At 36.1% G+C, this 24,794-nt stretch overlaps 1 protein-coding gene across 3 annotated transcripts in view; it reads right to left on the reverse strand.

Moving 5' to 3' along the window:
* The window catches only part of AVEN (apoptosis and caspase activation inhibitor), a 100,645-nt gene that overhangs the window by 69,616 nt on the left and 6,235 nt on the right, over positions 1-24,794 (reverse strand). For all 3 annotated transcript variants that reach the window (XM_085323335.1, XM_085323334.1, XM_085323332.1), the window contains exon 2: positions 7,461-7,647. In XM_085323335.1, the coding sequence (XP_085179461.1) occupies positions 7,461-7,647 (187 nt within the window). The remainder of the gene's footprint in view (positions 1-7,460; positions 7,648-24,794) is intronic.

Raw genomic sequence — 24,794 nt, forward strand, 5'->3', positions numbered from 1 at the left:
AAATGTTGAAACCATTCATTTCTTTCTTTTGTTCTTTGCCATTAGTTTCACAGTAATATCACCAATACACACCTATGATCACATAGTTCTGAGATGAACTCAGAATGTTACAATGAAAAAAAAGAGAAGTCTTATCCTACATGTATGTGTACTTCAAACCTTAGAATCACTTCAATACTCACACAGTTCTGAGTGTGTTTTACATACAAAATAGGGGGGAAGTGTATATAAAAAACACAAACATTGTTGAGCACAGATTAACAATTACATTTTCTTGATAAACATGTTTTTCCATAATGCATAAAATCCAGCATTTCCTATTTAATTCACATGCACAAGCACAAAAAAGGACAGCTTGTCTGAATAGGACAAAAGAGATRAATTTGTGATGTTAGGAACAGTTCAGGAAGAAGCGCAGAGCAGATGGAGAACCAGCTTACATTGATGCCAAATCCCRTAATTTTACTGCAAATCTTTATGGGGGGTGCAGAGAAGGGCCTGTTTGAGAAAGGTTTTTGGGGTGAGGGGGATGCATTTATATAARTTTTAGAATCCTGTTTTATCTATAGGCACATAAAATAGCAGTATCTCTCAGGTCTACCAACAAGGCCATAGTTGTGCACTGCCCAGGGCATAACCATCATGATTAAGACCCACAAAGGTGAAAACGAGACCACCCTGGATAAACAGTCACCAAAAGTGAGAGATTGTGTCTATCACAAGACTGCCCAAAAGAAAAAGTTCTGATGTGTGGGAATGGGACCACAAGGACAACCWGGACAGAAAGGTATGTCAGAGAAGTTCAGAGAATGTTAAGGAAATGACAGAGCAAAAGAAAGAAAACGTGAAAAAGATATAAAGCACATGCCTACACTGTTTATATCAGAAGTATTCATGTGATCAAATATTTCGTGTATATCATCATGCATATAAATACATTTTCACTTACTGAAAATACAGTTGCTCTGCATGTAGTCATAAAGACATGAAAAGATAATAAAGGACTTTTTAATTATTTTTAACTTAGTGTTCTCAGAGCTGATAACCAACAATACTTCGTTACTTTAGATCTCTCAGTGGTACAAGAGACAGAGATGCAATATGACATCAGTTTAAACTGTAGCAGCATCTGTGAGTTGGGGATTTTGTGCATTTGTTTTGCTGAATCTGACAGGAGGACTGGAAGCATATCTGCATTTTGAATAAGGATATTTATATTTCAGTTAAAAAAAAATCTCTCCTTTAAAGAGGAGAGCTCTGTGAGCTCCTCAGTGCTGAAGCATCTATTGTCTATCTTTGCCTGCTTATTGACATAAGACTGGGGTGGAGGAAGAGGCAGAAAGRACAAAAGCAACTTTTATTTTACCTCTAAGAAGAACTATATTAATGGTAAATATCTTTTTAAAACAAAGTCAGAGCACATTGTGTCTTGCCCAAGTTCATGAGAATTAACAGGAATATTATCCAGTTATAACAGTAGTATGAAATAGAGTTTTTCCATTTAATTCTTCCTATTTGAGGATCTGCTGATCACTGAGTAAAATGAGTTAAAAAGAGAGAGAGAGAGAGAGAGAGAGAGAGAGAGAAGAAAAGGAAAAGCAAAATCAGAGTGCCTTCTAGAAAAGAAAGCTATACAGAGACATGTAAGCATAACTAATTTCACAGAACAAACATTCAAAACAAAAATTAATTGAACTTGAAAAACAAATACTATTGGAAAGTGGAAGCCCTGACAGGTACTACAATAATYCCTAGCAACAATGAGTTAGGCATTTCTGTAAAAATAACTTATTTTCAACTGTTCTCTAGAGTTTTAAAAGCTCAAAGGATTCTTTTTTTTAGCATCAGAAACATACCCTGCATTTCTACTAYTCTTTGCTTGAACAGAATTTACACAGAAATAAGCAAACTATTCATTCTTCACCTTACAGTTTTTTCTGCATCTCCATCAGGATATCCTTATTTTAAACACAAACCTTGCTCCCAAAATTTCTTTTCAGCTTTTCCAAGACAGTCAGTCTTCTGCATACTGCTAACTCTCTTATTAACACACTTATATCAATCACAAAGATAACAAAAATGCAATGATATATTCCAGTACACTCAAAATTACAGTGAGGCCTAAAAGCAAGAGGTTAAAAAGATCAAAAAAAAAAATCAGTATTTTAGGGAATGGAAAGCAACTGCTACCTTATAATTCCTATACTTACCATTTGTTATTATCATGCTCCAGTAACTGCTCTTTTGATTGTTATTCCACATTTGAGTATTCAAGTGCTACATAAATTATGTACCTTCTTAAAATATCAAAATCATTCTACCASTCTGAACTGCACAGCATCTCTTTTTCCTTGTCTTTTAAGGTCACCAGAATCATCCAGTCATGACAAAAAATAAGAAGGGGAAGGAATTCATGTCCAGATTTATATTTTCCACCTTGATATCCATCACCCTGCAACTCAGCATGTTGCTGTTAAGACATGTATATTGGCAGCTTTTGGTTGCTTTTGTGGTAATGCTTAGTATCTTGAAAGGAAGTTGATCAGTTGTTGACCAGTTTAGCATCATGTTTTTAAACCTAAAGCATCTATTCACAACCAAAACCTAAGGAAGGATTGAAATCTATTTTGGGGCACTTAACTTCAGTCGGTCAAAGAATGAGGACAGCTCTTCAAACATGGCAAGATTCTTCTAGCAAAGCAAGGTTATCCTATCACTTCCACTTCTCTTGCTCTTTACGCTTCAATAGCATTTTTGCTAAATTGATTTGAGACATACTCCCTTAAGGCTTCACAATGGACTTGTAGTTTACATCAGCTAGATGTCAAAGCAATACAGRAAAAAAAAACCTACTTTGCTTTGCTATTTTCAAGGTTACTTAAATATATATATTTTATACACACACGTGTGTTTAAAAAAGATGATCAGAAGTTACTACAAAAGTAAAGAAATAAGAACTAAATTATCACCTTGCTGTAGAAACAAGTAAAATAAGCCCTAACAAAGTAGTTYTGTGAGGCTGATAATATCAGTTATTACCAAAGCAAACGTGACAGTTCTTAGTGAACACCATTTTCAGTCGCTTAAAAGTTTACTACTCAGTCTGAAAAATTCTATGCCAAGTGTCTGCTTTAGGGGATTCTTCTTCACCCTCCTCCCACAAGCACCTTTAAAAAGTCCTACAACAGCTGGAACATTTTTCTATCATAACCTGGGACAAAAGTTCTTGTTAGAAGGACCCTTGTAAGCTCTTCTTTGGAAAACTATAAGTGCTTTCATGCCTTGAATCAGCAACTTCAAATTAGGCTTGAAAATCTTTGAGAGATATATACTTTGCTAATTTTGTGAAAAATCTGCCCAGATACAGCCAAGCAACAAGCTTCAAGAAATCTGAGTATGTAAATATTTAGTGATAAGATCTGCCAGAGCTTAACAACTAGTCCCAAAGAACGCACCCTCAGTAAGCTTCTCTACGTGATCTCAATGTGCAAGTCAATAAGACAGTAAGAAAAAAAGGAGTGAACAAGAATTAGTAGGTGGGCAAAGGCTGAACACAGGAAGATAAGTTACGGACGGCAACAGTCTGGAACTAGTCAGGTCTAAGTATCTGATCGAAAAGCCAGACAGCGGTGCACCAGAGATTGGCCTGAGGTAGGGACAAGTCAGAAGCATAAGCAAAAAAAAGAAAGAAAAACCACCCCACACAAGCCTAAATAGCATGTCTTCAGAAATTATTTTTAATAAAAGTCCCCCAAAGACTTGCTGTCCTCTGCAAACATCTACAACCTCCTCCTCTTCCACTTTCAAAAAAACTCCCATTTTCATTCACTAATGGTATAAATACAACGTAACAATCCATTACTACTCTCACTTAATACCTTAATTCAAGCAGCAGTGATATCCTTGTCCTAAATTCAAAAGCTCCAATCCCGATGTCAACATCACGCAACATTTGTGCTCTTTGTTATTTTTTGTTGTTTCAAACTAAAACATTACATGTAGAATCATATTTATAAAAATATTAAAGAAATATCAAGCTTAGAAATTTAATTGCTTGGAAGTCACAGATTTCTCCATTTAAGTTTGTCTACTAGCTTTAATTTACTGTCTTTACCACTGTGTGATCCCAAACTATCTTTTGTACCCCAACTTATTCAATTAAGGGGACTTTTTCTGGTAATAAATCAGAGCTGTATTTTGAAACAGAACATTTTTTGTAGGACTCTGCTTTCAATATTATGGCATTCAAACATTGGATAGAAAACTGTTCTACATAATTTTTGCCACTAGATTCCCTAATTGCATTAACTACAACATTGTGCATTATAATAAGTTGCAAGATTCTTCTAAGCTTCCTCAGTCACGAGAAGTAGCAATTTCTAACTCCATTCCCTCTCTAGTACTCCATTAGTGGTTTGATGCAATTGCATTGACTCAATGCCGTGCAACATTAGAATGCAAAACAGTGACACGCTAACAGAATTCAAAATTATCAGATACAATGAAGATGAAAGCTTCTCAAAGATCACTAAAAATAAATCACTCCATTTTCAGTTTTTATACATAAGTCAAAGAAACTATGTACAGCAAGAACAAGAGCATGCAACACAAGAAAAAAATCAATAATCAAGTGGCTATGAATGTGTTAAAAGATAACTTTACAAGAGACAATCTTGCTTTATAACCATGTTGCTTTACAGTCAGTATGATTTAATTAACATACAAAAAAAATAAATCTAAAAGGATATCAGGAGGAGCAGCGAAAGGCTGAAGACATTCCTGATTATAAAATAAATACATTACCATAAGGCTAGAGTAATATTTTAAATTGCATACAAGAGAAATTTTTAAATGAGTAAAAGGGAAGATGTGCAGTATTTAAATTAATGGACTACATGTCTATATATAAAAACATATATAATCACAGAGAATTAAGAAAATTAAAAGTACAAAACAAATACTATTGAAATAATTTTCTTAAACCTAAGCATTAAAGAAGACAAGCTCTCATTTCATGCTTGAAATAATTATCTGCAGTAATTGAACACAAAAGGTTGAGATATAATATAAAAGACAGTAACCAATGCCATCTTTCTAACCTAAGGGATATTTTTTTCAAGTTCCTTTTTAATTAACCAGTGAACACTGACATTCCAAGTTTTCACTGAGTCATAGAAGAAACAAGCTATTTTAAGTTCTAATACTACCCTATTTTTCTGTCAGTAACAAATGCAAAAGATTCTCAGAACAAACCCGTTTAATTATGCAACAAGCTAATGAAGTTTGAAGTGCTATGCCAGGTGTCTCAATAAAGTAAAAATAGTTTAATAATCCACTTTTTGATACTAGGGACAGTTAACTTTATTGGTACCTGTAAAAGACAAGTAGTAAACCATAGTATACTGGACTTGTAAAAACTGGAGTCAAGGTAAGTCACAAGGTAAGGCATATTTTAATGACAGAAGACCTGGCTCTAATATTACAGAATTAATCAAGTTAAAAACAACAACCAATACAACTCTGTTCCAGAAATCTGAATTCTGTGTTCGTGTTGAACTGTACTTTCATGTATATTGTCCTTTAAATGTGATTTTTTTCCCTCCTCCTCATATAACAAATTTTAAAATTACTGATGTTACAAATGCAGGGAACTAGATTAACCGCTTTCTTCACTCTCAAATTCAGTAATGCTTCCCTCTCTACCCTAGTTTAATCATCTACTTCCTATACAGAATAGGAAAGAAAAAGGCTACTTTTCTACCACAGCAACTAGACATACAAGCTTCCCTTTCTCACCTAAATTCTGAACTTTTATGTACACACACACACCCTGTATCAGGCAAGTAATTCCAAAAGCCAGCTCCAATCCAACTCCAGTACAGCACTGTGTGTGGTAGGTGTTTAACCCAGCCTGAGACCACCGAATTCTTTAACACTTCTCTTTTAAAGCAACCCTGGTACTTTTGCAACAGCACTTCTGATTCTGGAAGAGATTTAAGTGTTCATCTGGTTATAGCAAAGAAAAAATGTTATTTAACATGATTTACAGATCTACTTTTTTCATTTTTCATAGCCAGACTAACAATCCAGGCATACTGTGAATGACACAGAGTTAATCACAAAAAGTCTTACCACAACATAAGTTCATGCTCTTTTTTGCTAGTGTTCATTTCAAAGTGTTACACATTTTCCTTCTACTTCAGTCAAACATGATTTTGTTCATCCACTAGTATCTACACAACATTATCTACAAAGTCAACAGCTTGTATTAGCTAGCAAGAGAGAACTACGTTTCTAATCCTAAAAATGAAGGTTCAGTGTTTTAAAATGAGTTTTCCATGGAGTTTATCAAACACATTTAATGATCTGCTCCCTTTCCAGATATTATCTGTATGCAAGTACAACGATGCAAACAAAGACTGACAGATTTCATTGCCAAGAACTCATACAGTTTGTACCAGACCAAAATACAACATTCATCTGAAATATTAACTTTAAGACCATTCTAATTCAGAGTATAGTAAAAAAAACAAAGAGGGTCAGTAATAATTATTACTACAGGAGCAATTATGGCTCCTGTTCAAAAGCATACAGGAATGTTCACTGTATCTTCCCCTACATAACCGTTTCTACTGTTTTGCCTTCACATTCCCATTAACACATTCATATCACAATCATTTTCTTCAAGACATAAATGTGTACGCATAATAAAGGATTTCAAAAATCTCACTTTAAACCAGAATATGAGATAAAAAAAGAAAAAAAAAAGAAAATGATGCATCTAGACAAGTGCAACCACTCAGAGCTTGCAGGCTGTACAAATAGAATAGTCTAACACAACAGCATACACCAACACTTGGTAAAATAATTTTAGGCAACACTTTTTACACAATGTCCTATTCACGTGCAGCTAAAAAAAAAAAAAAAAGCCTGCCCYTCCTACTGCTTCTTCTAGTATGCCCTTTAAAGATGAAAAAACAACTGATTTTTGTTATCGAGAGCAAAACTCGCTATTCACACGCAAGAGCTGTACAGTGCTGACTACAAATCATTGTCAAAACAAACAGCAAGCAGCTGTTCAACTGCTTTGCTATGCTTAGTTGTATTAACAATCTTTTTTGTTTTCTATAAACAATCCAATGACTCCAAGGTCAGTAAGAAATTCATTATCAGCAAGAATAGGCTCAAAGTAAGTGGAAACAGACTCACACACAGTTTTATAAGCAGGCTACAATGGCAGCAGTCATCTCCTATCCTGACTATACCATGGCTTGGTGCAACATACATGGGACTTGGTTGCTCCCATGAAGATGTTGAACACTCCCAAATAGTCAGTAGCATAGTTATTCTTCCAGATAGAAACAGTATTCTAGGGTCCTATTTCAATATCAAGAAAAGCCAGAGCTACAGTAAATTTCAAATGCAAAACAAAAAAATGTATATGAGTACAAAACACTTACCTGCTGAGCTAAGCAAAACACTGAAGTCTGTTCCTCTCTGCGACTCTGCATTTTCATTCTGTCCCTCTTTTTCTGCATCCTCATAGCGGCTCCAATTGGAAACAATCTTTCTTCTTGAATAGCTTTTCAGGTCTTCCTTCTCTTCTTCCTCTCGTGACTCATTATCATCATCATCATCATCTTCTACCTGTGACATTTAAATGGACATTCAGCCATTACAACTCAACAGCATTTAGCCCAGTATTTAAACAGTCACTCAGACAACCCCAGAAAGACAAATAAACCTGGATCAATAGCCCTGCAATCAAAATTTTAGATTAGGCACTACCATCTTCCTGAACCACTCCTTATTATTAGGAGTACCTAACAGAGATCAGCCTACTCAGCAAAACTGAATGCACACTGCAGCGGTTGCCCTCCTCTTGTGGAAGCCCAAAGCAAACGGCAAAGATAACGAGCAATGCATGGAGCAGAACTATGAATTTAACAGCAGTATCTCTGTCCAAGGGTTGCAATGATACAGGTGATAAGAACTGGTGTTTGTCGAACAGTTTAGGAAAAAAGACAACACAATTACTGCCAAAAGTCATCACATAAGAGTGATCTGCCCAGTGATTTCTGTTACAACCAAGWACATACTCTTGGGTAATATGAAGTAATTCAACAAATTTGTTTCCTTCATGAAAGTCTTTCAAATGAAATACACACGAAAAAAATAAAATAGACTGCTGAGAGTTCAGCTACTAGCCCAAACTCTTCAAAAAAGTGCAAGGTCAAAGGGAGAACTCACAGCAGAGTCAGCTTAAGAGTCAAGCAAAATAGGCATTTGCTGCAAGTATGCAAGAACTGGGTCACAGAAAGCTCTGCTTGAGTCCTCTGCATCAGAGAGCTCTCCTCTCCCAGAGCTTGGGGTTGAGCTGGAATGGCTATTGGTTCAGAAAGGGAAGGATCTGCTTTGCTGTGGAAGAAGTGCACACCAGGACAGAGAACTGAGAGCAACAGCATTTCTGCAGAAGCCTAAAGCTCTGAAGAACTGGAGCAAGGAAATCAAGGATGAAGCGATCCTTACTGAGCTCACTCTCAAATACCTCTGCTGACAACTCTGCTCTCTCTTCTCTCCTTCACTTCATCTTTCCTTYCACAAATCAGTGTGCTGCTGCCATAAAATTCAATTTTGCTATCCCAAGAATGAGTACATTCTTCATGACTAAGGCAGTGAAATTCAAGTTTTTCTACATTACTGAGAAGCTTAGAGCCATCCTCATTCAGCATAATTTTGAAAAGCAAAGCTACCTTTAAGTCACTATATATTAATAAGCCAAATGTCATTTCAGCTCACCTTCAGAAACATGGTTTAAGGAGGACTTGAGCTTTAATAGTTTAAACCAAATGTAATCCTGAATTAAATGTGAAGAGCAATTATTTAAAGTCTAATTTAACACCCTTGTAAATGAAAAGTTGCAACATTATGTGTAGAAAGATTACTAAAAAGAAAGGACATACAGCAATGCAATGATGGTTTTAGACTGGTATTTTGGAATCAGTCTCGAAGAAGGCTCAACTACTCCATCGAAAGTTTCACAGTTACGGTTTTGCTTGGCTAGATAGGTACAAACTGTTTGGTTTTCGACACTCCTTTAACATCCAATCATTTAACAGAAAAACCTCTATTAAACACCAAAGAAATCTCTATTGCAAACACCACATACTATGTTTACATGCAAGCAACTCATAAAAAGACGACTGACCCAGCAAGTCTAACCAGGARGTAATAGTTCATGGATAGTGGAACTCTACTGCTCCTCAGTTTTGAAAAATKTATTAAAAATGACCAAAAGTAACACTGATGCCTCTGAAAGGCAAAAGCCCACAAAAATCAAGAATTAATGATAGGGGAAGAACAGGCTCACGGCTTTTATGCCTGTTGAAGAGTACGGCATTTTTAAACTTGATTGTGGCAGATTATATTCTCCCAAAATTGTCTCAAAATGACTGCCTAGCATATCATACAAGTAGGAAAATCAGAATTAGAATAATAATTCCCTCAGAAAATAATCCCCCAATATTCATGAAATTAGCTTCTCACCACAGTTTGAGAGTCCTGATCAGGAACAGCACGAAGGAACGGTAAAATTAAACAGCAGAAAAAATGTTTTAAAACCTACTACAATTATAGAAATCCATCACATATTACCAAAACAGCTGACAACAGAGGAAAAAATCTGTGCATTCTCGCAAGTTCTGTGTAATTTTGTTTTCTTTTTAGGTAAATTCTTTTCTTTCTATACATTAGATAAATACACTAAAATGGTTGTAGACAAGTGGTTGTATAACTGAAGGAGATGAAGTCAGAACTCTATTATTGCAGACTGATCCAGAGCTAGTTTCCACAAGACAACAATAAAAAAAATTATTTATCTAAAGAATCAACTTGTTTGTTGTTTTTTTCCCCCTCCTACAGATAGAATGATTTGCTATGATCCAGCAAGCCTCGTAGAATTCAGACCCTAAAATAACTTGCAAGTGATATGATTCACATATCAAAGCAAGATTAGTGCTACATAGACACACCTACATTGTATTTTCTTCTTGTTTCTAAGAAATTCCAAAAATTTTCTGAAGGATCAGAATCATTTTATGCAATTATGGCACTATGGATACTTACTTCCTTTGAATCTGTCTGTTGCGTTTACTTCTTTTGGCATAAACAGATCAGGAATATTAGCTTCTTCAATCRGCTTCTAGTGAGCCAATATGGATTCAAATGTTTTCACCTAAACATGAAATAATACTGGACTGAATTCTTTTCACATTTTATCATTTGCTATGTTATACAGTGCATCTCAAGGAAACCGCATTTCTTAGTGGTTAAACAATCAACTTGAACTTTAAGAAACAAACTACAAATTCTCAGGAGTGTTAATGGGAGATGTGCAGCCAGGTGTTCCAAGCACCATCTGAGATTTACTTTTGAAATGATTATACTGTAAATGCAGACCTGCTTACATTTCTAATAAAGTGTTTCAAAGATTTCACATAATGCACTGCCAYACTATAAAACAGGTCTGCAACTAAACACATTTAAATATCTGTCTTTCAAAACAACTTARAAGACGCATTTTCACAACTAAAATCATGGCTTATCAAATACATAAATTATTTTTCTGGTCAGTTGAGGCTTCAGAAAATAATTTGGTTCTACTGTCTCATATGAGACAGCTACTACCTAAAGTAAAAAGTTTAGAAACACTTAWATAAACATAACGTTTTCTATACAACTTTCCTCTTATCTGCCTATTGAGGTCGACTATATACTACTGCCATTGTCAYCACACCGTACTGAAAAGGAGACACGTCTTAATCAGTGCAGAGCAGACATCTGTCCTATGTATAACGAAAAAATACCTTCCCCCAAATAACAAATGATACAAGCTTATACAAATTCTAAAAGCCAACTCAAATGTAACCTTTAAAACAGTATGACTCAGCTAAGGGGAAAAAAAAATGATGCCTTTAAATAATTTTGAGTTATATCTACACATTATTGTTCAGTGCTATAATGAACCATGGTATCATAGCAGGCACAGTACTCATCTGCTGTTCCTCGCTTTCAGACAGTATTATATGCATCACTATTTGCACRTTTCACTGAAGTTTTCTGCAACATTTTCCTGATTCTCTCTGATTTTTAGATCAGGGACAATACACAAAAGCCCAGTTTGGGGAGGGAGGGGAAGAAAAAAAGAAAATCAGAAAACCTTCAGACTGTTTTATCCATCAGATGAGCCAAAAAAAATGTAAATATCGTGTCCTGTCCAAAAACTAGGCCAATTTAAGTCCCCAAACAACACTCAAAAGATCCAAACTCCCATCAGACCTGCACAGGACCTTGCACAGTTTGGGCTTTTYTGGCAAGTAACATGTTTTCGTTCCTTACCAGAATCTATGAATCTGCCTTCCTTGGGAGGGAGAGCAAAATGGGAAATATACATAACCCCAATCTATAGGCCTTATAGCAACAGAAGGATATTTCAGTACACTCTTTTATATACAGATTTTGCACACAGGTTTAGGAAGTTATAACAGTCTGTTTAGCTATTTTCTTACAGACAGAAACATGTGGATACACACGTTTCAGGAACGGAAGTGTCAGAGTGAAATAAACATCATTCTGAACAGGCAATTTCCCCCCGGGGCCGCATCTCCACTTCCCCGGGCCTCAAAACGTTTTGGATAAAACCGAGGCTGAAGTACACAGTGGAGAAAGGACAACCGTGCCCTATTACACCCTGCTTCAGTTACTCAACCTCTCTTCGCTGCGAGTGCAGTCGCTCCTACTGCACTAAGTACACACGCACGCCAACACCCATCAAGCGCTGCTGAACTCAGCCCTTTTAAAAAAGAAAAGGAAGGTGGATTAAAAGCAAGTGCTTCCGTTGGGACTTTCTAAAACGGCATTTATTACCTTTAGGAAACTACAGGAGGTGCCTGTAGCTCTCTGCCCATGCAGTTCTATCAACTCCATAAGAAAGGTTTAAACATTTAGTCTCTCTTGGTACCTACAATTTTCCACATTCCTCCCAGTCGCTGCAGAAACAACACCTTCAGTTTACCCTTCTTTAGGAAGCTGTGCTGTCCCTCCTCTTGATGTAGCTAATAAATATTACAGAATACATAAGAAAGAAAAAAAAATCTAATAATATGTCTCCTAGTTATCTTCCTGAGAACATCTCTTTACAGGTTATATGTAGTCAACATCAATCTGAGTTGTTTTTTTTTTTTTAATCTATTACAGTATAGCTAAACATTTCTCGTGTACCAGATTTTGTACACTTTTCATATCTTTAGAAACCCTTTATGGTTATATTGAGTACTTTTTCCCCTTGTTACTTGTTATTGTAATACTATACTGCTGTGTTTTCAATGTTACACCCCTCAAAAAACATAAAAATTTCCTTAGTTCTTTCTCTTCTTTAATTAAGGACACTTACCCACTATGCCCTAGACATACCAACAGCTTATCCATCCATACAGAACCCCCAATAAATACTCAGCCACCGCAGCACGTTGCCCACAGGCAGGGCCCACGTAGGGACAGCGATAACCACTGCTGCTCCCCACGTTTGTTCCTCTTCCTCCACAACAGCAGGAGCCAAAACCAGCTCTCATGAACAAACTTGCATCTCGCTTCCCTCCTCCTCCTCCAAAACGGCGGCAAGGTTGTGGCCAACTACTGTCTCTATGGGTTGAACCTAGACTACCAGCTATATCATGAAGGGATATATATATTATCCTCATTTATATTTAAAATTGTAAGGTGTCTGGGTAGAGACAGTTTCTCCTCTTTATATCACCCCAATCTGAGCTGCATTTTTCAGAGTAAGGTTCTCACGAATAGAACTTGTAAGTCACAGGGTCAAGAAAATTATAAATAATTAAGTAAAAGAGGTTCACAATCTTCACACTTTAAAGTGTTTCACCAAAAAAAAAGTCTGTATACAGTGGTCTGCATGAGTGACTGTAAGGTAGATTGGCTGGTATTTCCTGAGTGGTTCCTCTGGGCGAGGAACCAATTTCACATTGGCAGAAATGTGAACAATGGTATTCAATGATGAATTCAATTGCTCTTGTAAAGAAATATTTGCTTTTAATTTTATGGCTCAAAGTKGTTGCAGATGTAACCATACAGGAGTAATGAGACTGCACCAGAAATTACCTTAGCACAATATGAATACAACACAGTCTCAAAATGATTTCATTCTGTGCTCATTACATTTCTTTTCTTAAATCCAGAAACGTACAGCAGAATCCTCAGCAGCTTAATTTCCTCTGTCTCAATGACTGATAGGCTTATGATAGTTATAGACAGTATAACTGTCTTCAACAAAAGTTACTCTGATTTTCCATATTTACTTACTTACATCCCATACACCTATGTCCCTCCTTACTGTCTGGTAAGCAATTAGAGATTGATTAAAATTAAAYCTAAAATGGGCAAAAGTATACATTATCTCATTTATTGCAGTGAAAATGTAATGGGCTAAAGATATGAATTGTATAATACAGTAAAGAAAAACAAAACATACATTCAGGATGATGRCAGACCTAAGCAGAAGTACATTTGTAAACATATTCTTTAGATTAAAGCTATTATTTTATAAAATAAAGTACTGGAACAATTTTAGCAATACTGATTCAAGTCTGTAGGCATTTACAGTCAAGAAGTCCCTGCCTACAAGAAATAATACAGAAGATTGTCTGGGAAGCGTTCCAGTATTTAAACATAAATTAAACTCGGGAATTCCATTTCTGTATGAAGACGCAAATGCTGAAATTCAGTTACAGAATATGAAATGCACTCCATAATGATACAGACAAATAAGAATTCAGCTTTATAAAATAAAAATACTAACAGTTAATTAAGAATTATCAAGGTAGACATTTCTGTCAGTAAATTACATATATACTCCAATATTTGGAAAAATTTCATGAAGCATGCCAACACATTGTTCTGTCTACCTAGGAATATTAATGAAAAATTTCTGTACATAGGAAAAGGAAAGAATTAGAAAAATGAGAGAAGCTAATTTAAGCAACACAAAAATAAAGTCGGCATGGAGTAAGAGTAGAATACAATCCCCCAAACTATTATTTCATAATCTTAACCAGATTTTAGAAAAGTAAATGAAAGATGTTTTTAAACTTCACTCAAAAATTACTTCTTCATGATAGTCCAAATCATAGTTTCTTTCATAGACAAAAAAAATTCATAACACTACCTAGCAACATCTGCAAGAAGTTGTGAGCTGTTAGTGTATTCACACTGAAATGTTTTCAATAGGCTCATTCAGTCTAATCAAAAATAACACTAAAAATGTAAAAAACCCATCTATAAGAATTATTTTGCTTCAAAGTTTGTGTTTATACAATCTATGAGATGCAAATCGTTATAACTGTTTAAAAAAAAAATCAAACTCAAGCACCTCTTTTTTCACTACTGCTTAAACAGAATAAGCGCTTCTAATRAAATATTCTTTGGGCTTAGGAAAATTGTAACACAATCAGTAGTCAGAAAGCTACAAGTCCCACTTCATCTTTTTCACAGATGATTACTAGTATTTCCACAACCCATTGCTGTATTTTGAACAAGTCTTCCACTTCACTGGATTGGAACAGCTTCTGTTATGACTTAAATCTCTCCCTTAGGCTCACAGTGCCAAAATACTGAAAACTATTGACTCATAAAAAGTTTATAATCGTGCAATGAAAAATTGCTAATGKAGTATATACATAGGAAAAAATTCTTAAAAGCTCTAGTCTCTAGAAYTAAAACTAGACTTAGAAACTCAGTAAAGCCCCTCAGGTAAGTATTTATTTAGGAAACTGCGTATTTTAGTATTTTGTGTGTTAGATATAAAATTTTCCAAGCTCCAAAGTCACCAGCTGAAATTTAGCCCAACTCATACGGATTAAAAATAGCAAACTGAAGGATATTTAATGGCATGTTATGAGAACTCTGTCATCAGAGCTTCAGCACACATTCAGCCCTAACTGGAAAACTCAGTAGAGAAGTAACAAGCTGCATTAACTCCAGAAGCAGTCCTTTCCYCTTCCATCCCCATGGTCGAGTCATGCTGGGAGCAAAGAGCTTGCCCAGCTGCTGTCTTTAGATAAACAGGTTTTTGATTTTTTTAAACTTGCCAAGCCCAAATATTAATGCCAACATAAGAAACAACTGTTTTCCTTCATTCATCCAAAATGATTATATGAAAGTTACCGGCAATTATATAAACCCATCAAGCAATTTATGTAAGAACTGTCACATGGACCTGCACAAAACTTGTCAAACACACTACTTGCAAACTGATGGTAACGTGAAAAAAGTAGAATGTGTTTTTCTTACAAACATTCAGRTGAAAAGGCTGAGTCTAAACAAAGTCAGAGCCCTGACCTTGGCAGAAGCAACAGGTTTGCAGAACCTTGCAGAACCATTATATTGCCACAAAGGTTACAGCATTTTACTGACTGTTCCTATGTATAGGCCATATTTGACAAAAATCAGGGTTTTAATATATTGCATACCTTCAGATGCACACACATATTGTACATCATACTTCAAAAACAAATTATAAGTAGCATTCTAGAAACTAAGAAAAATTTCTACAGAAAGCTATTTGTTCTTACCAAATCTGCAGCTCCTACATAAGAGCTAAAAATATGCTGAGCTATACTGGAAATGWCTGTATCGCAAAATAGACTCAATTCCRGTGTGTTAATGTCACAGAATCATAGCGTAATTCAAGCTGGAAGGGACCRCAGGAGGTCATCTTGTCTACCCCCTCTCCATGGCCAAAGCAAGGTCAAAACTGAAATCACACCAGGCAGKTTAGGGTTCTGCCCAGTTAGGTCTTGAAAACCTCCACTGCTACATCTAATTCTTAGCATTTCATTTTCTTGTCTTGTTCTAGCACTTTCTAAAATAGCAAAAGCAACTGTATTAACAGCTTCTGTGGTAACTTGTAAAGAAAGCTCATGCAGAATTCTGTAACTTCAAGGAATGTATATTTATTGAGGGAATATACATTCATCTCAACTTTTCAACTACAGACATCTTTAATGGATATTGCTATTTGGCTAGCCCTCATGAGTCAGTGAGCAAGGCAACCTCTCTCAATAAACATATCTATGTTATAAACCGATACATAYTGAAAAAGCCTTTATTTCTGCAATCATATCAATGATGAAATAAAAGTAAGGCAAACTAGGAAAAATGTTCACTCATAACTGAATCCATTTGCAGAAAAATAGGAGTCTGGATCCTAACCCACAAAGGTTATTTCACAAACTTCAAAAAGCCTGCTCAAATGAGTAAAGTTTAGAGAACACCTCAGTCCTACCAACAAGTCTAATGTTTATTTAGCAACCCCCTACACACACAGCTATAGAACAAACCAAAACAAAAAAAACACTCAGAAACCCAGCAACTGCCTACACTACAGAGTTCAAAATCAACATGTTGAAGAAGCTTCAAGGTTTCTAATACAAGCAAAAATGAGATACTAATTTTCTCACAGGATCAGTTTTTGCCAAAATAAGAAAAAAAAAATCCCTGAAAGATGTCAGATGTGCTTTGTTAAAAATGGAAGAGTGCTCCAAAATTTGTTATATTTGCATAGTAACAAGCTAACTGTTTCCTATCTTTAAATTCAAAAATATTACATAATATTCAACAACAGTTTAAAAATTTGATAGTCTTTAATTCATCTATTTTGCCGAAAAAAAAGGGAAAGCATATAAAGATCAAGGCATTTTTCTTTGGATTTCAAAATATGAAAATAGTGGTGATAATCACTCACACTGTTGTATTTTCAACTAGCACAGAATTAAAGAAAATTCTAGAAGACACTAGTAGAAAAATATTCTCAGAAATCAAACACCTGAACTGGTAGAAAATTCAATAGCTTTCCTCGCTCTCCTAGAGCTAGTCTTCTGCCAGTTTAAGTCCCTAAATCAGTTCACAGCAGAATCAGACAAGCACAAATAAAATGCATGCTGTAAAACATGAGATCTGGGAAGCAAGTCCTGCCTTCATTTCTGACAGCAGTTATCCACTAGCTYGGCTAACTCTAACCAACTGAGCTAAACCTGCTGCCCCCTCCTAAGCCCCATCCTTACACTTGTTTTCCTAAAGCTGATTTTCTGTTCTGATTTCCATTACAAAATTGTGGATTCTCCATTACTACATTTTACTACTCATAACAGTTGTGGAAACACAGGTGCTCTTTGTTGATTTTGCATCTTCTTAAATAAAAAAAAAAATCCTTTGCTAAAAGCATTTTTATGTCAATTGGTACAAATTTCAGCTTCCACTTGAAAACATTTGTGATTGTCATTTTTAGTCCCCTTTCTCACCTACTTCTTGCAGATAGTCAGTGAGGCATGTGAAATGCATTATTTTTGAGGTTCAGTATACAAGAACGGATGTTTGGTTCACAGCAGGGAATTGTTGTATCTTGAATTTAAATTAAAATACCCCAACATCTGTCACTTTTTCAGATCAACTATTATAGCAGCATATTATAAATACAAAATATTTCTTATGATGAAAGTTAAAGCTCTACAAGGGGATACTCTACTAATTCAAAACCCTAAAAAGGTAYGCTATAAGAAATTCAAATGAAAGTACTCTGCTTTTGTCCTCCCTTTCACTATGTCTGCAACACTATCAGTAACATAGTCTAAGATTTTCATCTCATTTTTAACATACTGCCCTTTTATAGTTGTAAATTCACATGCTATTGAAAAACCTCCGACTTCTACTACTCTATCAACAAACCAGTAGATCCAGACATCACACATTTTTGAAATTATGCTGTATTAATACATATACGGTGTGGCACAAACAGTAATTCTTCACTCTCATTTGAGCACATTTCCAGAATGGGGAATCAAAAAAGAAATARTTTTTAAGGATCAGTACATAGCCACATAGTCAATCAGTGAACAGTAAGTGATATAAAAGATCCTAAGGACAGAAAGCAAATTTTCTAATATGCAAACGAAATGCATATCTATATAGGTGAACCCAAGCCCACATATCAAGGAAAAAAGATGCAAGACTTAAGTACTGAACAGCATTGATTCAAAAGAGAACTTGGGAGTCCAAGTAGACAAAACAAATATATGTTAGACCAATGCCGTGACAAAAAAAWTAAAAATACGAAAAAATGCAGTCCTCAACTCTGTTTTAAATAGCACTTCTGAGAACAATACCAAAAACAAATTGATTTTTTTAAATGGTAAAGAAACAGGAAAGCTGCAGAGAATCTGACTACCCACTTGATAAAGAGACACCAGAACTCTTCCTTTTCCTTTCAGTGATGCGAGAAATCTAAGGGCTGGTCAGTGAAGAAGCAGCCTGAGTTTTTTCCTTTCAATTCTCAAAGCTGTCTGTAAATCTCACGGTGCATTTAATGATGTGAGGAAATGGGAATGAGGAAAGCAGATGAAGCAGTAATTCARTAAGGATATCTTTCCAGGCTTAGAGGTTGCAACCCTTGCCTCTAGATCAGGGCAGGAATTCACTGACAGTACATCCAGCCAGTGCAAACAAGACACCATTGAGTCCCTCCAACCTGTCAACTCTACCTGTACAAGGCAGYGTTCCCCCTCCCAGCACAAGCTCAACAAAAGCAAGGAACTAATCTGTYGGTCATGGCAAAACAAAGCTGAGTTCTTTCAGGCACCATGCAACATGCTGTCCCGTAACATAGCAAGTTACTGCCAAACATCCAATTTGCRGCATTTTTGCCTCCAAGAGGTAGGCTCCTGATGAGTCCACAGGCTCTGTAATTCAAAATCCAAATGTATGGCTAGTAAGGTGTTTTTGTGGTGCTCCCTCAAATCAAAATGCAGCAACACGCTGTACCACCCTAGTTCAAGCACCAGCTACTCTATTAGCAGTATAGCTCAGGGATTCTCAGAATAATATGCCCTCCAACTGCTCTACTATAACCTCAGATTTAAGATGTCCAGACATTCTGCCTACATATCAAAATATCAACATAACACAGACACAAAAGGCGCAGACACATCACACTGTCCTGACTCAGGTAAGTCAGAAACAAATTTTAATCTACTAACCTGTGGCATGCCCTTGGTCTCAAAACAATCTCCCACTGTAGGCAACAGAAATAYGAGAATTTATCAAAAACAGAGAAAGCAACTACCAACTTCATCACTACTGCAAAGTGAAAGATACACAACTTTTTCCAGCAAATCACATACTCATTACAAAACAGGTCCTGAGCGTGGAAAGCCAAAACAAAGCATGCCAAAGGSCTATTGTCAATAAATACAATCCATTCCTACTCACCTGCTGCAGAACTACAATATTTTATCCAGAAAGTGAAAATAAATTCAATTCCCTCATCTGCACAAATGTATTTCGAGTCACATCTCCCACAAGCCAAGAGAATGCAGTGACTCTACATCCTCTGAAATGAGTGACCTGGGTTCTCAGCCCCGTTCTTGTTTGCACAGCAGCTGAACATTCCCAGCAAGAGAACTGGAAAACCTGGTGGCCTGCTTGCCAGACAGATGCCCAACCACCACCAAACAAAACCTCACATCATTCCTTCATTGTTGCTCCATCTTTAAGACAACTTTAATGTTCTTACATGAAATACAGAGTCTGGTAAAAAAAAAAAAAAAAAAAGGAACAGAGGGAAATTCACTTTGAAATATCTAAAGTCTACCAACAGTCACTTATCTGAAAAGTAAAAGAACGTGATTGTACCTTATATTTGAAATCGGCCAGAAAGTGAACTGCAATTTGAATTTGTTCCTCTTCTCCATATTCTCCAAATCCTTTGCTTTATCACTCGTTGCAGATTTAAGCCTTTTCATCRTGCTCTCTCTGCATTTAAAACAGGCTCTGTGCGTTCACTGGCTGCCTTTTCACGAGAAAGTATCGGCAGGAATAGGTAATAGTTCTGTAACCTTGTGCACAAGCTGTTCCCATGGCAGTTACAAAGATGATTTTCACATATATTTTGAGAAAAAAGGTGTTATTTGTTAGTTATTCAACAGAAACTAAACATTTGTAAAAGTCACTAAGTTGTAATACTCAGACACCTTTGACAAGTCAATATAAGTATTTGCAAATCCTGTTGCTTTCATGCTTTTTTCTCCCAATCTTTGCCTAATAAGATGTAGAGTAAAAAATATTCTTGATATTTAACATTTTGTACATCAYATCTTCTGATTTTTCAAAACAGTATTAAAATTAAACAGTATTGACAAATCTTAAGTCTACGTCATAATTACAGCAATATACCTAACAGAGTAGGTTAAAAATGTATTTCTTCAAAAGCGTTAATGGGAGTGAGGTCATACATGTACGTTACATATTCTCCTACTGGCCTATTTACCTATTTTCAGGCATTTGCAGTGAGGCTTCTCCAGTGACCTTTAAACACTGCCTCTCATTAACTGAAAAAATGATTTCCTTCTTTATTGCACATCTAGCCATGGTAATAACATATCTCTTCCAGCACAGATTCGAAGTTCTATTGTTTTCCCAAGTTGAGGGAAAAAGGAAAAAGATTTCCCCCCCACCACCACCACCAAGGAAGAGCCTCAAGAGAGAGGTTCTTTCATGAAGAGAAAAAAAATATTGCTGCAAAGTATAATCCTTTTCACTAGTTTGCTTTATTGGTGACCTTTAGAGAGCTCTACCACAGCTAAAGAAAAGCTTAATTAGCAGAAAGGGCAGCTGAAAGAACAGGTAGCACAAGGAAAAAGCTTTTAGCTTTTATTGTACAGGAAAAGAATTTTTGAAAGAGTAAGGAAACCCTAAAGATTGCTTCCTGAATGCTGGATATTGGAAATCATCTAAAGATCAGCTATGGCAGAAAGATATACTATTCTGAAAATGGTGTTTTATGTAACAGGAATGACAGTCCATTTTAAGGGAAAAAAATTCATGATACACATGACACTTCTCCAAGTCTTTTGTGTAAAACTATTACTGTTCTTCAACACTCACTAGGTTTGATCCTTCAAGCTGCTTATTTACTAACTTTAAGAAAAAAAAAAAAAAAAAAAAAAACATTTCTCCAATCTCCATTTTTAAAATGTATGTAACAAATTCAGATAGATCAGTCACATGATTACAGCCTGGTGCAGACTCTAGTCCACCATAATATGCAACTTCTAGATGAAAAGTTTGATAAAAAGCTTTCCTCTCCAAAAATATAACTCCAGCTACAGAAAAACAACCTGAAATAGCAGAATAAATAAAGTCTAGATCCTGACAAGCTCTTATGCTCAAGCCTGTTTGGAGCTGTGGAAAAAATGCATGACTACTTCCTATCTAGGACATTTGTAAAATAGGTACTATTAAATACTTGTTGGGATCTACTGCAGTTCCAGGACTTTATGTGCACATGTCCTTACTGGCAACATAGTTTGCACCAGTCACCAGCCCTAGGGRCACACTGCATATATAGAGAGTACTAACCGCGGGGGAACTTTGCGCCTACTTTGCAAGTAGTGAGCTCTAGGCAGCACCCTGGTGAACAACTTCAGCCATGCTTCCAGCAGGAGGGAAACCACTCTGAGCCCATCAGTATTATGCTTGARCACATCCCACGAGGCAAATCTGCAYCAAGAAAAAAAAGATGTATTCCTGACAGTAACTCACCAATGGCACTCTGTGAGCACCAAGTACATACAAAGAGCCAGGCCAAAATCCTAAACGAGTTAACGTTTCTAATTAGCACAATTCATTTTTGAATATTACCTCCACAAAYAGATTTTACTCATCACTAGGGCAATAATTTCTGACTTGCTGACAATTAGGCTTAAGTGCAGGAAAAGTAGTAATATATATTATACCATATATATGATAGCATATAATATCATTCCAGTCTCTGGTGCTGCCACCAGCACCTATTGTTAAAATTAACAGGGAATAAGCTAGTGAAGTAAGTATGGCAGCATAACCCAAGTAATATAGCCCAGGAGAGAACTCAAAACCAAACCCTGGTTTGCCAGGCAACTAGAAAAAGCTCAAAGCTTCACAATCCCCTAATAACAGGGCAGTAGCCCAGGAGGAGCGGTGACCCGGAATCATTACTCTGCTCTCTACAAGAGAAAGATCTTGATTTCCTCAGGGTTAAAAAGCAAGTCTGCACTGAAGTCATCTTCTAGGAAGAGAGGGACAGGAATAGAAACAGCACCTTGAGGCAAGGTTCTCACACACCACACCGGATTTACCAATTTTACTAGCAGGGCTGTTTTAATAAGGCTACCTGCAAAAGAATTAAAGCCTTACTTTTGCAAAAGTAATAATGAGGAAAAAATGCATATACRAATACAGAAGAATGGCGTAAATGAAAAAACAGGGGGAATAAAACCAGACCCCCACAATCCTTCAGCACAGAACACAAGCCTAAAATCCTTTGATTTTAAAAACTAGTCAGAGAAATACTGTGGTACTTATTATGAGGTTCAAGATCACTCCTCAATCAATAATCAGTTAAGTTTTTCTTTGAAATACAGAGAATTCTTCTGAAAGCTACAGAAGCCCATGAAACACAACTGCACTTGCTGCAAACTTGTAAAAAGGCTCCCAAAAGTACCTAGTTAATTTTGTGAAAAAACAGTAGTACTGCCAGCTCTTTCAAAACTCCCATTGTGAAAAATAAGACTGTTACTTAGATGACTCAGAATATTATTAATTTTTTAAATCAAATTTCATTCCTTCTACAATTAGTTTATTCTTTCAGCAATACCTACTATATTCCACTTGATGTACCCGTAAAATACCCTGTATGATRGTCACTGGACAACTATTCATGCAAGGAATATAAACAGTATTTTTAGCTTAGAATTCCTAAGTGCTCCCTTCCTTCAGTTTTGTCTGTAATGAATACTTCAGTAGCAAGTCCTAAAAACTTACGCATATGTGTGATTTTTATATGTTCAAAAACATCTCCTTGAGGTGAAAAATATTCCCTCATCGTGATTTTACACTGTGGAACACCCACCTTTACTCTTCCTCATTTATTTGTCAGCTGCCTTCTGTGCCTGAGAAACTATGGCTGTCACACACAAAAGTACTGGGTCTGACCAGTACTAAAGGTTAAGCTGCCTACCCCATCTACTGTTTGCTACCAGCATTGTTTCATTGGCACAGTATTTTAAATGCACAGTATGGATTCTTAAATCTGTAGTTTCTCTTCTTCCCTAAACTCTGTAATCTTGTGTTAAATATGATGTTAAGTTCTTGTGAGAGCTTCTCCAACATTCAAGACATTACCATTTTACATTGCCTCTGAATAACATCTACCCTATTACATGTGATAACTGACTCTAAATGAGGTAATATAATTTTGAATCATTTCATACAACTAACAAAATATGGAGTTTATAAAACTAATTTTYTGAAGCTCACAAAACTTCAGGACAACCTGTTTAAAAGTTACCCAACTTTTACCTTGGAGGCCTTAGGAAAAGAGGGGAATAAAAGCATTTGGACAAGTAAGGCAGGAAAATAGAAATTCACAGCCACTAGCACTGTACTAAAAAAAATACCTTTTTTCCAAGGAGGTTACAAAAACTGAGCATGTCAGACATGGAGCTGTTATGAAGTAATGATGCAGTACGTTAACCTATGTAATAGTATGTTAGCATATCGGGCTAAATCAAGAAGGAAGTTAATAAAACAAGGATGATGGAATAACAATAGGCCACAGTAAACCACACCATGCTAAACAGTCTGGGATAATTACAGAACAGTCCAGTGACAAGAAGTCACACAGCAATTCTACTGAGCAGGTTCAAATAACCTTCACYATATTCTTAAAACTTCTGATATTTGTCTGTACTGTTCTCCATATACTTTCTACACAAGGCATTGCACAATCTACCTACCCTTTCACTCACAGCTTTTATTCCCAATGCCCAAATTAAATCTCCTTTCTAATAACCAAATCTTGTTGTTCTTGTCCTGCTTCAAATGGACATTTCTGATCTCTTTGCAGTAACCTCTCTCCAGTGGAAGACTGATATCACAGTTTCCCCAGTCTTCTCTCTTGCACATTAAAAAAAATAAAGAGAAATCTCCCAGTTCTTTTGACCTTTCCTCCTAGGTCATATTTTCTACAGTTTACATCRGTCTTTGTTCCTTTCCTCTGGACTTTCCCCAGCTGATAAAAGTCCTGTAGAAGTAGAGATAGTTCTTCAGTGTTTGTGAAGCAGTCCTTTCACTCATCGCAAACCTTGCATAGCCATTTACTTAATTCAAAACAGTATTCACCTATTTACAGCRATTTCATTGTTAACTGATACTTTCTGATCCTTTAAATTGCCAATTCTTTTCTATTTCTGCAGATTTTGCCTATCTAAACATAGATGTGTTGTATTTGATTGAATTACACCTTACTTAACTGCAGTCTATTTTTCCCATCTGTTGAGACTGTGTTGATCACCAGTTTGGTGCTCCAACCTGCTAGCTACTCTTCCAGCTTAGTGCTGCCTGCAAATTTTACAACTGTAATTGTATTTTTACCTCTTCATCTGAATTATTAACAGACATACTCAATACTATCTGGTGCAGAGTGAAGCCTTGCAGAATCCCATTCAATACCTCCTTCCAGTTTGGCATGGAACTGTAAAAAAGCTTCCAACTACTTGTTCAACCACTTTTCAAGGGACTTAATCTAAACTAAAACACTTCAAATAAAGTAGTTCTTAGTCCACACTTCATTTGCAGCAACCAACCGGTTCCTCCTCACACCTCATCACAGTAGAGACACTCCTGGGAAG

The sequence above is a fragment of the Rhea americana genome, unplaced genomic scaffold (genome assembly GCF_003343005.1).
Source record: "Rhea americana isolate MKP2758 unplaced genomic scaffold, rheAme1 scaffold_84, whole genome shotgun sequence".
NCBI classification, from domain to species: Eukaryota; Metazoa; Chordata; class Aves; order Rheiformes; family Rheidae; genus Rhea; species Rhea americana.